The sequence below is a fragment of the Carassius auratus genome, chromosome 41, assembly GCF_003368295.1.
Source record: "Carassius auratus strain Wakin chromosome 41, ASM336829v1, whole genome shotgun sequence".
Lineage (NCBI taxonomy): Eukaryota > Metazoa > Chordata > Actinopteri > Cypriniformes > Cyprinidae > Carassius > Carassius auratus.
In genome coordinates this window covers 950,200-963,479 of record NC_039283.1, presented here as the reverse complement: position 1 = coordinate 963,479, position 13,280 = coordinate 950,200, and the positions used below count along the sequence as shown (strand labels likewise).

The 13,280-nt window shown below is 37.1% G+C and overlaps 1 protein-coding gene and 1 long non-coding RNA gene across 9 annotated transcripts; one reads left to right on the top strand and one right to left on the bottom strand.

Moving 5' to 3' along the window:
- Positions 1 to 122: 122 nt before the first annotated feature.
- LOC113059757 (uncharacterized) lies at positions 123 to 6,377 on the bottom strand. Of its 2 annotated transcripts, none has more exons than XR_003278139.1 (3): positions 6,259 to 6,377; positions 1,884 to 1,975; positions 123 to 1,720 (listed from the first exon to the last, which is right to left on the bottom strand). It is a non-coding gene; the product is annotated as an uncharacterized LOC113059757 (long non-coding RNA). The 2 variants fall into 2 exon arrangements; XR_003278140.1 differs by lacking the exon at positions 6,259 to 6,377 and adding an exon at positions 3,510 to 4,244.
- Positions 6,297 to 11,348, top strand: LOC113059753 (tyrosyl-DNA phosphodiesterase 2-like). Of its 7 annotated transcripts, none has more exons than XM_026228320.1 (8): positions 6,297 to 6,408; positions 7,950 to 8,081; positions 8,435 to 8,585; positions 8,754 to 9,401; positions 10,097 to 10,188; positions 10,269 to 10,387; positions 10,491 to 10,661; positions 10,779 to 11,348. In XM_026228320.1, the coding sequence occupies exons 3-8, from the start codon at positions 8,563 to 8,565 to the stop codon at positions 11,082 to 11,084; spliced, it is 1,359 nt and encodes a 452-aa protein (XP_026084105.1). In that variant the 5' UTR covers positions 6,297 to 6,408; positions 7,950 to 8,081; positions 8,435 to 8,562; the 3' UTR covers positions 11,085 to 11,348. The 7 variants fall into 7 exon arrangements, with proteins under 7 accessions (XP_026084105.1, XP_026084106.1, XP_026084104.1 ...); XM_026228321.1 differs by having other exon boundaries at positions 6,325 to 6,408; positions 7,966 to 8,081; XM_026228319.1 differs by having other exon boundaries at positions 6,355 to 6,440; positions 7,966 to 8,081.
- Positions 11,349 to 13,280: the final 1,932 nt, after the last annotated feature.

Genomic DNA, 13,280 nt, shown 5'->3' with positions numbered 1-13,280 from the left:
CGAAAATACATTTTGGTCTAAAAATAACAAAAACTACGACTTTATTCAGCATTGTCTTCTCTTCCGTGAAGTTGTGAGAGAGAGTTCAAAACAAAGCAGTTTGTGATATCCGGTTCGTGAACGAATCATTCGATGTAACCGGATCTTTTTGAACCAGTTCACCAAATCGAACTGACATCATTTTCATTTTTGGGTGAACCAACCCTTTAATTTTAGATTGAAAAGAAAAAGAGAAAGAGAAATCCCAATTCACAATTAAGTGAGGGGGAAACTTACTGAGTGTTCTATTTTTGTAATGAACCATTGAATCATTGACTGTGATGGGATGTTTTTGGGTGCTCATGCTTCTGGATAGACAGTTCTTATTTGAGGAATTAAATCATAGAGATTAGTCAAGCAAGTTAACAAGTTTTGTCTGTGGCCAAATGTTGTAATTGCAAGTGTATTTAAAAAACAACAACAACTGTTCTGTTTTAAATGATTTAATTTTTATTTTTTTAATTGTTGAAAATATTATTTCTATATTGATATACCTAATTGTATTTTGAACTGTAATATGTATGAAAATATGTTTAAAAGTATATTCATTTTCTTACTTTAGGAGTGACATTTTTGCAGATAAAAGCACATGAAAGTACAATGACTAAATATACAGCTGAAAGCCTTGGTAAAGAAACTTCAAATCTGGACATTTCAATTTCTGCTGATCGTATAGTTGTGCCCTTTTCATTAATATGCACACTGTTGTTTATGTGAATTCAGATTCATTGGATTTCTGCCACGGATACTATAAATATTGAATGGTTGTTTTGGTTATAAAACAGTCTAACCTCTGTAAAGGGCCATATGTCTTGAATTTTTTGCATCACCAGCTGCATTAAAACAAAAAAGAAAATAGGAGAAATGCATCTCCTTGTCAAAATGTGCTTTGATCACTGATCTATAATATAGATCAGTGGCTTTGGTACAACTGGCATCTATTGCAATTCTAACTAAAGCAGACATTTTTAAAAGGTTCAAAATCCAAAATGCTATTAAGACAAAGACCAGTGTACAGTATCAGTATAACAACAAACTTTAACAAAAATAATAAAATAATGCATTTCAATCAGGCACATTAACATTCAGAAAATTCTATACAAATGTTGTGCATAAAGAAGAATGGCATTTTCTTACTTTTATGATTTTGCCATTCTATGCATCAGTTATTTACAACTTCTCCCCAAATTCTATTATAGAAGCATCATATAAATAACAAAATAACCAATTGCTTGCACTGCGTCTCTGAACATACAAGCATTATTAAGAACATAGTGAGATCAACTGCGATTATGTGAGTTGAATGCAAGATCTTTTTATATTCAAAATGAATATACGATTGGTAATTGACAGTATCATTCAGAAAAGGGGAATATTCCATTACAAGACTAACTGCATTCAATAGTCGATAAGTTTAGCAGCCCATTCATTCAGCCGGTCTAAATCTGTATTTGTGGAGTATTCAACAATACCATTGCATTGTAAATATCCACTATAAAGAAATGTCCATGTGAGACTCAACCTTCCACAGGACAAAGGCTGAGAGTGTCTCCATTTCTGACAGCTCCATTTGCTCTGTTTCGAGATTTCCCGTTGTTAAAAAGGTTGTCCTGCTCACTGTCCAGCTCTGATTCTGACATCAGCAGGCTGGAGTTGTGTTCTGTGCTCCTGTGTTTAATGTCTGAAGATGACAAATTGAGATAAGTGAATGCAGTGACTGCAATTACGAATCTAATGGTCTGTCTATGATGACCAGGGTCATGTAAACTACTTCAAGAGTGTTTGTCTTTTTACCTCACAGCAAAAAATACTGTGGCATAAAATAAATCGGGTCTGAAACTTACTGTACTTTGGCTGCAGCTCCATCCTCTCCTGCTCATCCATATTGTCTAGTATTGTGTACTTGGTTTTCTTCCTCACTTTTGTGCGTCTCCCTCTACAACATTCCAAAACAAAACACACAAGTTTAGACACTCGTACCACAGGCAGGGCTGGACTGGTAATCTGGAATACCGGGCAAATTCCCGGTGGGCCGACGCACATAGATATAAAATATATATATATATATATATATATATATATATATATATATATATATATATATATATATATATATATATATATATATATATATATATCGATATGATATAATTTTTTTTTTTTTTAATTGGCCAACGACCGGCCCATAAATCAGGGACAGCGGCCCATTGGTTCATTTTCCATAATGACACTGGGCTGGCCCAATCATCTCTTAACAGGCTCCACCCCTCCCCCTCTGTATCTTGTGTCAGATGCAGTCAGTGGCTCAGAGACAGAAATCTTTAGGATTGAGAAGCAAAAGCTAGGGGGGTGCGGAGAAGTAGCGGGCCAAAAAAATAAAAATTCAACATCTGCAAAAATAACCGACATGTTTACTGCTGTAGCTTCAGTTTCCAAGCCTACAGTAGCTGACGACATTTTACAAAAACAGCTGAATATAGCACATGGAGGTGACTAGCCATGGCAGCAGGAGGAGCAGGTGTCTAATAGTGAAGTCAAGGAGAGACAGAGTGAACAGGAGAGTGTAATAGAAACGGTAAGCATGGTAGCTACATGATTAACAGGGAGGGAGTGTTAATCAGGGCGGGTGCAGGAGGATAGTGTGATGTAGTAGCTAGGTTTGGAGAGTTAACTTATTCAATTGAACTTCGGCTGACTATTCTAATGTTAACCCTTTAAACCACATAACGGCCGTTCAGTCCTTCTCTAGAAAAACTTAAAATGATGCCATTTGATTATTTTAATTATTAATCAAAATGGCTGCGTATGGCTGAGAGAGAGAGTCGCCCACGACGAGTTACACGTTGGAAGAGAGGTAGCTAACACATGATATTTGGGGAATAAAACTCGCCTTGCATTTTGAAAGCTGTATATTTTTGTTTCGCTGTATATTCAACGAAGTAGATATTTTCTCATGTTTCTAATTAATTTACAATATCATTAATATGCAATATTAATGTTGAGTGAATAATATGAATATCATATATATTATTAGGACGTTTTGTGTTAGTAATTTGGTAGTATAGTTTCATTTTCTTTTTTTTTATGGGAAGTATGTCAACAATGAGAGGTATTGTTGTTTGGTGTCATATTAAAGAGGGGTTTGTGCTCTTTAAAACAAAGTAGCCTATACTTGCAATTGTAAACTAGTTTTTCTGCTGTCTGGTTCATTGGGGGAAAAAACATTTCTTTTTAGAATTAGCAGAATTCTACATCCACATTCTATTGTGTTCTAAAGGATTAACTAGCTTTTATAACATGGAGCACATTGTCCATCTAGAAATCCTGCTCTTCAAGAATACAGGACTATATAGCCAAAATGGATTCTTACTAAGTGTACTATTAATATCTCTTCCAACAATTTAATTATCTCTGTCTCTCTGTCCTTCTCTATAGTCAAGCCAGGTTTAGTTAGCAGTGTAGGAGAGCACCTTTGATCACCAGGGAGTCAGTCAAGAGAGAATGAGTACACTGGTCCACTTGCTCTGGGACACTGGTCCACGGCACTTAGTTCTCAGCTTTGTAAGGGTTTTTGGGGATAGAACGGTAGAAATTCATATCTACAGCGACCGCAAGGATGGTGTACTGGTTGGTTGTGTCCGACCGATTGTGGTGGGCCAGTCTGAGCAAAAATGCCAGGGCCCTTTTTTTGTCCCAGTCCAGCCCTGCTCTGTGCTGATATCCTGCAGGTCGTTAGGTGCAACAGTTGCAGATGAGATGTTCAGTGGGACTTCTTCAACCTTTAATGATAAGAGAAAATTGCTTTTTGAAAATTTTCAACCATTTTAATACATGCATTGTGAATGAATACCTTACACCAGGACAAAGCAATAAAAGGTAAAAGTGAATAAAGAGTTAAGAAAAAAGTGACTCCAAGAGGATAATGATGTGTTATTTCCAGATTTCACACAGCAGATGAGGCATGAAAGACTGATTAAGCACTTGGCTTGGAGTGAGAGTACATTTAAGACACCATGTTTCCAAATGACGCCACAACATTAAAATAGAATCATGACATTTTTAAGCTCTGATAATGAATTGATCATGAAAACCAGTTCCTTTCATAGCTGATAACCCTGCCAACAGCCTTGCCAATTTTATGTTGATATTTAAAAAAATAATAATTTGCTGATTTCGTGCTTAAGAACAAATTCTTCTTATTATTACAGTAATATTGAAAACCGTTGCACTGCTTAAAGGGGTCATATGATGCAATTTAAAGTTTTCCTTTCTCTCTGGAGTGTTACAAGCTGATTGTGCATAGATAAGATCCCTGAAGTTGCAAAAACTAAAGTCTCAAAACCAAAGAGATATTCTTTATCAAAGTTAAGACTCTGCTATGTGTGTGTGTGTGTGTGTGTGTGCGTGCGTGTGCACGCTTGCATCAGTGAGACAGAGAGAGAGAAGGTTACTCACAGTGGAGTTAGCTGTCTTAACTTTCCATAGCTTGTGTACTTGAACTGATGGTAAAACTAAGTACATTATTAACTGTCTTTACATTAATTTTGAAAGAAGAAGCTCAGCTCGCGATTATGGAAAGGGGTGTTACATGTCCGACGAGTGCTCGGGGTGTTCGGCCAATAACAATGCACTGGGTCAGTTGGCCAATCAGAGCAGACTGCGTTCTCGGAAGGAGGGACTTTGTAGAAAACTATGCGTTTGAGAGAGGCGGGGCATAGAAGACCTATACAATAATGTACAGTATCTGAAAAATTATGTTTTTTGCATGTCAACAGATTCTGTTCCACCAAATACAAAAAATAATGATCTTTAAAAAAGCATCATATCACCACTTTAAGGAAACTGTGATAGTTGGCAGCTGGCAGTTCTCTTTGTGTTGACAACTGAGGACATAGCAGCGGCGCTCAAAAAACCAGGCCAGGTTACAGCCTGGGAGATCACAACAGGCCCCTGCACACTGGGCCAGAGATAACACATCTGGAACCCTCAGAATACTGCTGCTCCTCAGCTCCGGAGACACTACGCTCTCAGAGTAGATTGCGGCCTGCCAGCACTGTCCCGATACTGTATCAACGAAGCTCAACAAATACACAATGAAATAAATATTTGGGTTTGTAATTTTAAATTCTGATATAACAACATAAAACACAACAAAACCCCCTTTATACAGCCACTGCACCATAACAACCAAAATCTGGAAAAAAAAACGAGCTGAGTTCCAATAAACTTTTATTTTCCAAGTGTTTTTTGTGTGCTCAAATGCTTATAAAAAAAACGTGCACAAGCTAGATGGCAGACTGCAGAAAAAAGTATATGCCTTCTGCCCTCTAATTCACAGTCAATAGTATTATCAACTTTAATATTATTACAAATCTTTCAGGATGAGCATTTACTGATCTAAAGCTACTGGACTAAAACTAAATTGTAAAATGTTTTTGTCCCCTCTATAATACTATATTACCCATAAAAGTCTGATGTATCAAATATGATACAAAAAAAAACACATAAACACATATGCAAACTTAAAAAAATTAAATAAAATTATATAGAATTTTTCTAAAGGTTCAACCATGCCATTTAAAAAAAATCATATATATATACACGTTATGTTATGTTACATGTATCAACATCAACATACTTCAGAACTGCAGCTCTTTAAAAAAATAAATACTATTTATGGATTCCAAATATAATCTAGAATGGCAGTGCAGCCTTGTCTTGGTGTTACTGCAGAAATATATACATTCCTCTGATACAGAAGAGCAACGCGAGCAAGAGAATTGGTGAGAAATTCATTATGCCACTGCTGCCTTTTTACAGCAAAGGCTTCTGACAGTCATTCCTTCTTCAAACTTAAGTTAAAGACAGAGGAGACAACACATGTTAGGGTATCACAAACAAACAGGACAAAATAACAATGCAACAGCAGCAATAATCAATTAATAAACATTCAAAGCAGTTCTAAATCCTATTTGTGGCTGGGCCTTTTGTGATTTGACTTCCACCCATCATAGCAACCAGCCACGAGGGCTTAGATACCTCTGGACAGATCTACATGTGTTTCTGAAATACATTATATTATCTGCGATGTTATTTATTTTACATTATCTAGCACAACTGCCACACTTAGTTTCATAAAACAAGCAAATCACCATACACAATGGGCCAAAATAGAAAGTCAACAGAAAGAGGGTGCGCTATTGTCGTCTGTAGCTGTACCAGTGGGATGTGACGCTCTCATCCAAGCATCTGTTTCCATGACATCGAGAATCAGCTTCCGTTCTGCTACTCCATAGCGAACTCGCGCTGGATACACGCTGCTGGAGTTATGTTGGGATGAAGGTCTGGTACCGCACCAGTGATGTTGAGGTAGAGGTCTGATACTGCTAGAGAGATTTTGAGTGAGTATGTTTGCGCGGAGGAGTGTGTAGGAGACGAGCAGGGCGGAGGGAGACACGTGACGGGATTTCTGGGATGTTGCAGAAACACACATCTCATCCAAGCGTCGTGTAGTTGTTGTTGTTGTTTCGTATTTACGGATTTTACACAATTATACTATTGTTAAAACTACGTTTATTCTATAAGAATTATTAATTATAATATATTAACAATATTATAACGACCACAACCCCAAACAACCAGATTAAAGAATTTAAGAATGTTTATTATTTTAATTTTATGATAGTTATTATTATTATATTATTATAGTTTCATTATAATACATCAGTATTATTATATCACATAAACATCTAGCCACACAAACAACAATAACAGTAATAATCATCATAGTCATCATTCAAACCATAGATACAGACGGTTGTCTGGGAACGCCCCCGGGAACGCCCCGTCACGTGATGTGAATTTACCCCGTGGGGGAAGACATTTGCCTTGGCGACAATTGAAATAAACGGGACAATCACGCCGAAGAGTTGCTGTGTCGTTTTCTGTACCTCCAATAAACTAACAAATTATGAATTGAAATTCTACATCCTTCCTAATAACATACAGAGCCGGAAAGGATGACAAAATGGCTACAAGCAATACGTTTTGAGGATGATCAAGGGAAGTTTTGCAATCCCAAGACTAAGCATGTGTATGAGTAGAGTCGGCATTCATCACAGACAGGCTATATTAACATCATGGTCATTATTAACGCTATCAAAACTGTGTAAGGTTGTTTCAGAAAGTGGAATGCATATATAATTAGCCTTATCATTCTACCTGAAGCAAAACTTTGTAACGTTAGCCTTGTGTCGAACATAAACCCACTTAAAAAAGCATGTGGACACGTAACAACTTAGTTTTGTGTCAGAACGTGTACACTTTCATTCATAAATTCACCCCGTCTGTGTTTGCGAAACGATTGAATCGCGGAATCCAGTCAAAAAAAGCTTGCTGTATAAAGCAGAACGTCACGGGATTTGGCTATTTTTTAATGAAATGAATACATCTATATTAGGACTGTAAAATGAATCAAATATCGATATGGACTAGTGTATATGAATATTAAAGTTAAAAGAGACAACAATTGTTCTACGTGTCTCTGGGAATGAGTGCTCAATATGTGCATTTTGCCATTGACACACGATGCTCGCAGTGTTTTCCCCCACGCCGACTCCGCCCTCGCCACGCCCCCAGCTATGACTAGATGCCGACTGTATCTATCATAGACCTATATATGTCTATGGTATCTGTAGCTGAAAGGGGCGGGTTTTCTCTGATTGGTCCGTTACGATAGGTTTCGTGTACACTTGGTAGACTTATACTTGACACTTGGACCAAATAATTCGATGTTTATTTTCCTAGCCTCCCTAATAAGATATAATTAATAAAAATTAATATACATTAATTTGTTTATACCGTAAGTTATGATATTAATGATCTGATATTTGATTGTTTTGCCATTGCAGCGCTGTGGTTTAAAAGGACAAACTTCACCATCACGTGACACGGATTGGACGAAATCGAAACGCAAAAACAGCTGTTCTCTGCAGAATTCAGACTAGAGAAAGGGATAATATTTCATGCAAGAACAGCTGACAGTAAGTGTGAAATATATCTCATCTCCTCATCTCCTCATCTCTTAATTGCTTCTTTATATCTCACAATTGTTAGTTAATAACTTCTAAAATATTTTACTGTAGGCCAATTCTGTATAGAATTATATTTTTCGTTTACACCGATTCCGTGTTCCGTGAACGTATTAATTCGACCGAGGTAAATCAAATTTTTGTTAAGAAATGAGACGATCACATAGCCAGCCTTTATCTATAAACCTAGGCGTAACCTGTTGCATAATTTTCATGCTATTGTTATATTGGGCATAATGCATGCTTTGTAATGGGTTAACTATGCTTTTCATAAGCATATGCTGAAAAAAACTTGTTCATGTCAGATTAAATTTGACTGCACAATAGTCACTGTTTGCAAAGGACCAAACCCTAGAAGACGAACTGAATCCAGAAGAGGCCAGAAAATATTCAAGAAGAACACAAACCTGTATTGAAGATTTTCCCTATTAAAATGGATGAAACAACCTGCTCAAGGTAAGAACTGTTTGAATGTGTGCTATTATTCAGTATCAACAAGAAGAATTAAGAGTTTTTATTATCTGTTATTAATGCCACAGTGCCAATTACTGTTAACTGTTTGCTTATGCACCATGTCTTGTGTATAAGCAAAACATTTGACGTTGACCTACTTTCCTGATACAGTCATACCTGCTCAAGAGAGCTCCCTGTGTACTGTAGTGACACTGCACCATGTCTTGTGGATACCATAGTTAAGGGGAAAACTAGGAAGAAGAACAAAAAGGGTAAAAAGAGACAGAGTGCTGCATGTCAAATGAAAACAGACAGTGAGTGCACTCTAGTCACTGCTGAACAGTTATCACCCTCACAACACCTGCCTGAGCACCTTGAAAAAAGTTCTGCAGGATCGAAGAACAAAAAGAAGAGCCAAAAAACAAGAATCATTTTGCCTGCAACTTCACAGGCAAGCTCCGCTCATCGAGAAGAGCCCAGCGGTTCACAGAAAGCATCAGCTCAGTCTGCCTGCGACCAGTCAACCCAGACTGAGTCTCCTCAACTCCAGTCTTTCCAAACGCTGTCAACACAAACCCCTCCAATCCAGGGTATACACTCTCCACCAACAGAATCCAAGTCAACCCAGACAAAACATTCTAGTTTTCCCTTACAACAGGCATACTGGGGAAGATCTTTCACAGATCAGTCGACTGATGAACAGGAAACCCAGTCCAGCTCCAGAAACAGTCATCTAACTGTGTTATCCTGGAATATAGATTGCCTCGATTCAGAGAATATCTCTCACCGGGTCAAAGGCCTACTGTCACAATTTGGAAAGTAAGTGTTACTCACCATTATGTTTTTCGTGCAGATATTTTAAGAATGCAGATCAAACATTAAAAATGATAGATTTCTCTTGCACATTCATAGAGGTGAATAAATTAAGTAGTGGGGAAGTCATGGCCTAGTGGTTAGAGAGTTTGACTCCTAACCCTAGGGTTGTGGGTTCGAATCTTGGGCCGTCAATACCATCACTTAGGTGCCCTTGAACAAGGCACCGAACCACAAACTGCTCCTGGTGTGTGTTCATGGTTTGTGTGTTCACTGCTGTGTGTGTGCTCTTTGGATGGGTTAAATGCAGAGCTTAAATTCTGAGTATGGGTCACCATACTTAGCTGAATGTCACTTCACTTAACTACCAAAAACTGATCAGCTTTAGAGAATCTATAGTTGTAAACAAATTGATTAATTAATAATTTAGATTTGCATTTAAAAATGAAGTGTTTGATTTCTGCACTATTAGCAGCACATAACATAATTTTAAAAACAATGACTGCTTAAAAGCATGAGATGCTCAAACAAATAATGTTTTGACCTACAAATGTGTTTATTGTTTTAACCTAATATGCAAAGAACACAATAAGAATTTAACTTTGAAAATATAACCCACTTAAACTTTTGAGCATTTAACCGTTAAATGCTCTAATCAGTTTACAAAATCATTTAATGGATGAATTATCATCTTAATACAGGTACCGTGCAGATGTAGTACTGTTACAAGAGCTTGTTCCTGGTTGTTTGACGATACTACAGAACATTATGAAAGACTATCAGGTTCTGCAAGGTATGCCTAATGTTGCATACAAACTCAGTTTTATAAATGCAGTTCTTCTGGTATGAATATTTGATCACTTTGTGTTTCAGGAAGTGAGGATGGCTATTTCACTGCCATTTTGCTCAGAAAGGACAGAGTGCAGTTGCTCCAGAGCAACATAGTGAAGTACCCCACCACAGAGATGGGTAGGAACCTGCTGATAGCACACGTAAGAAACTTGTTGCGAGCCGTTGAGATCATAAAGGTCACAATGTGATTTAAATCGTAAAAATTTTATCCTGTTTCTGCTACTCATTTGCACAATCGTTTAGGTGAGTTTTTTAGGGCATCCACTGTGCATTATGACATCTCATTTGGAGAGCTGTAAGTCCAACTCTCAAGAACGCTTGAATCAGCTGCGGAGAGTCTGGAAATGGATCAAAGAAGCTCCAGAGGACCACACAGTTATATTTGGAGGAGATACCAACCTTAGAGATTGGGAGGTTGTGCATGATCCTAGCATGTTTGCCACTCTCCTCTTAAACGTCCTCTTACATAAACCTTTGCAATATTATGTCAAAATATGGTGTGTTTGTTTGTTTTTCTGTGTTTTATGACAGGTGAAGAAGCTCGGGGGGCTGCCGGATGGTATCTTTGATGTGTGGGAGATGCTGGGGGAACCAGAGGAAAGCAAATACACCTGGGACACATCCATTAATGATAACAAAGAAATCCCTCATTCTATACGCCTGCGTTTTGACAGACTGTTCCTCAGAGCAGCCGCCGAGGGTGCCCAGCTACGGCCAGAAAGCATGACCCTGATTGGTCTAGAGAAGCTGAAGTGTGACTATTTCATCAGCGATCACTGGGGCATCCTTTGTACCTTCAAGTTTGAGGCGTCAGAAGAGCAGCGTGTCAATGATTGATTTGAATTTTTATGGCCTGCATGTGATTATACAACTAAATGAGTCACAGTGTTTTTACCAACAAATCACTCTTGATGAATAAAATCTGAGCTAGTGTTAAAAAAGTTTAAATATATCTTTATTACATAGCTGGAACGTTTGTCATGAACACAATTACTGCTCAAGAAAACACATTTGTGTAATTGGACTTTTGATCTTGTGACAATTCTGGTGTCCTCTGTATATGACTAATGTAAATAATAAACATTACTTTTAAATCTACAATATTCTTCTCTTATTCTTCCACTAGAGGGAGCTCGATGGACAGTTTGTGATTGTTCTCAATTATTTTAATTAATAGTATTCTGGAACATAGTACGTAATGTTACTTCATAACATATATGATTACTTATAATGGTTTACATACAATGTGTTCATCAACCACAGATTTTTTTAAACCATTATAATTCAGCATCATTGCCACACATAGGTTAAATGGCAAAAACACTGTAGACTAAAACAGTGTGGCTGGTTAAGAATTTGTGCATTTTGATTGAAAGCACATACAGTAACTGCTAAAAGATCTTGACTAAATATTTTGGGTGATCCAAATAAATTGATAGGAATATATTGTTTTGGAGAGGAACTGGCAAACATGGCCTAGTTTTAATTTGGAGAAATGAGTAACAACACATTTTCTCTCCTACTAATGCTAAACAGAATTGAAATGTGCCAGCACAGTCAGATGCAAATTTAGAGAGGTGGCAGGCTGACGACAAGAATTATTTTTTTGGCATGGTGTCAGGAATTGGATTAACAAAGAGCCATTTACCAGGACAATCCTCATCATGGCCAGCAGGGTTTAGAAATTTACTGTATGCAGAATGTGCCACGAATCTACTACTGCTTCTATTTTCTTAAGTGTTTTACCCATCCTCTTTATTTTAAACATATTATGTTAATAGTCTATAGAGAGATTATATCAGCATTACCCCAATGAACACACAGTACAGGATTTGATGCAAAAACCTTGAAAAAATCATTAAATTGAATTCAATATCATTAATCAAATAGTTAATGCAGTAAATGGCTCAACGTTCTGTCATGCTAATCTATTTCGCTTCATTTTAATGCATCACAGAATAAGATGAATTAATTGCCGTATCATCTCCATATAAGGTATTTAATCACATGTTGAAAATTTCCATCAGCCTAACTAGAAGGCATTATTTAATAAAGACCATCATGAAGGTTGTGAAAGATCATTAGCTCCCACTGTTACAGGAAACCCTTAGTCATTTTACTACAACGAACTAAAAATATACCCGCATTAATCCTTTTGGAATATTTGATGCTGTTTTTAAATTGGGTCATACCAAAAGTCCGTTTGAATGTAGTTTGCGTGCAGTCTCTTAAAACTCCAAATTTTCACACAACAATCTTTTCTGAACATTTGGTTTCATAACAGTGTCAATAAAGCCTCATAATAGAATATATATATATCTTCTTTTGAAGCGATTGATCATATTTATCACTTCTTGAACCTTTTTGCATGACTTATCCTCCACATTTAACTTGTATAGCCTAAACACCAGGTTGTGCTGAGTTCATTTAAATAAAGGCCTTTTCAGGGGGTTTTCCCAGTTCAGTGACTCAACAGCAGGGGTCATGGCAAATAATAGCTAGCCTGACATCAATGGACATATCAGCATACATTTATTTTAAAATACTTGCAATGAGAGTGAATATATTACAAATATTTTCAAAAGTGGTCACAGTTTGTAAAGCGTCATTATTGCAAAACACAGTGTGTAACCAGAAAAACATTAAGCATGCTGCTGTAAAAAGTGTTATCAGACCTTTTTCTTTTTAACTTTAAATGGGAAGTTCTTCTGTCGTTTACTCACCCTTGTGTTGTTCAGTGGAACAATTTAAATTAGATTAACAACATGAAACACGTCTGTACCAGCTTTTTATTGGTCGATAGCAGTAAGTTGTTTGGTGATCTTGTACACAACACTCATCTCACCTCTTGCAGCAGCCAGTTCAGCTTCTCCAGCTAGCTCCTCTACAAAGGCCCTGTTGACATTTCTGGCACTTCTCTTGGCCTCTTTATCTTTGGCCTTGTATGCTTCCCTTTTAAGAAGTCTTGGTGATTTTATGGCCAGCTTTGTGGCTTTTCTATCTTTTGCCAGGTGTTCTCCATTGCTTGAACTT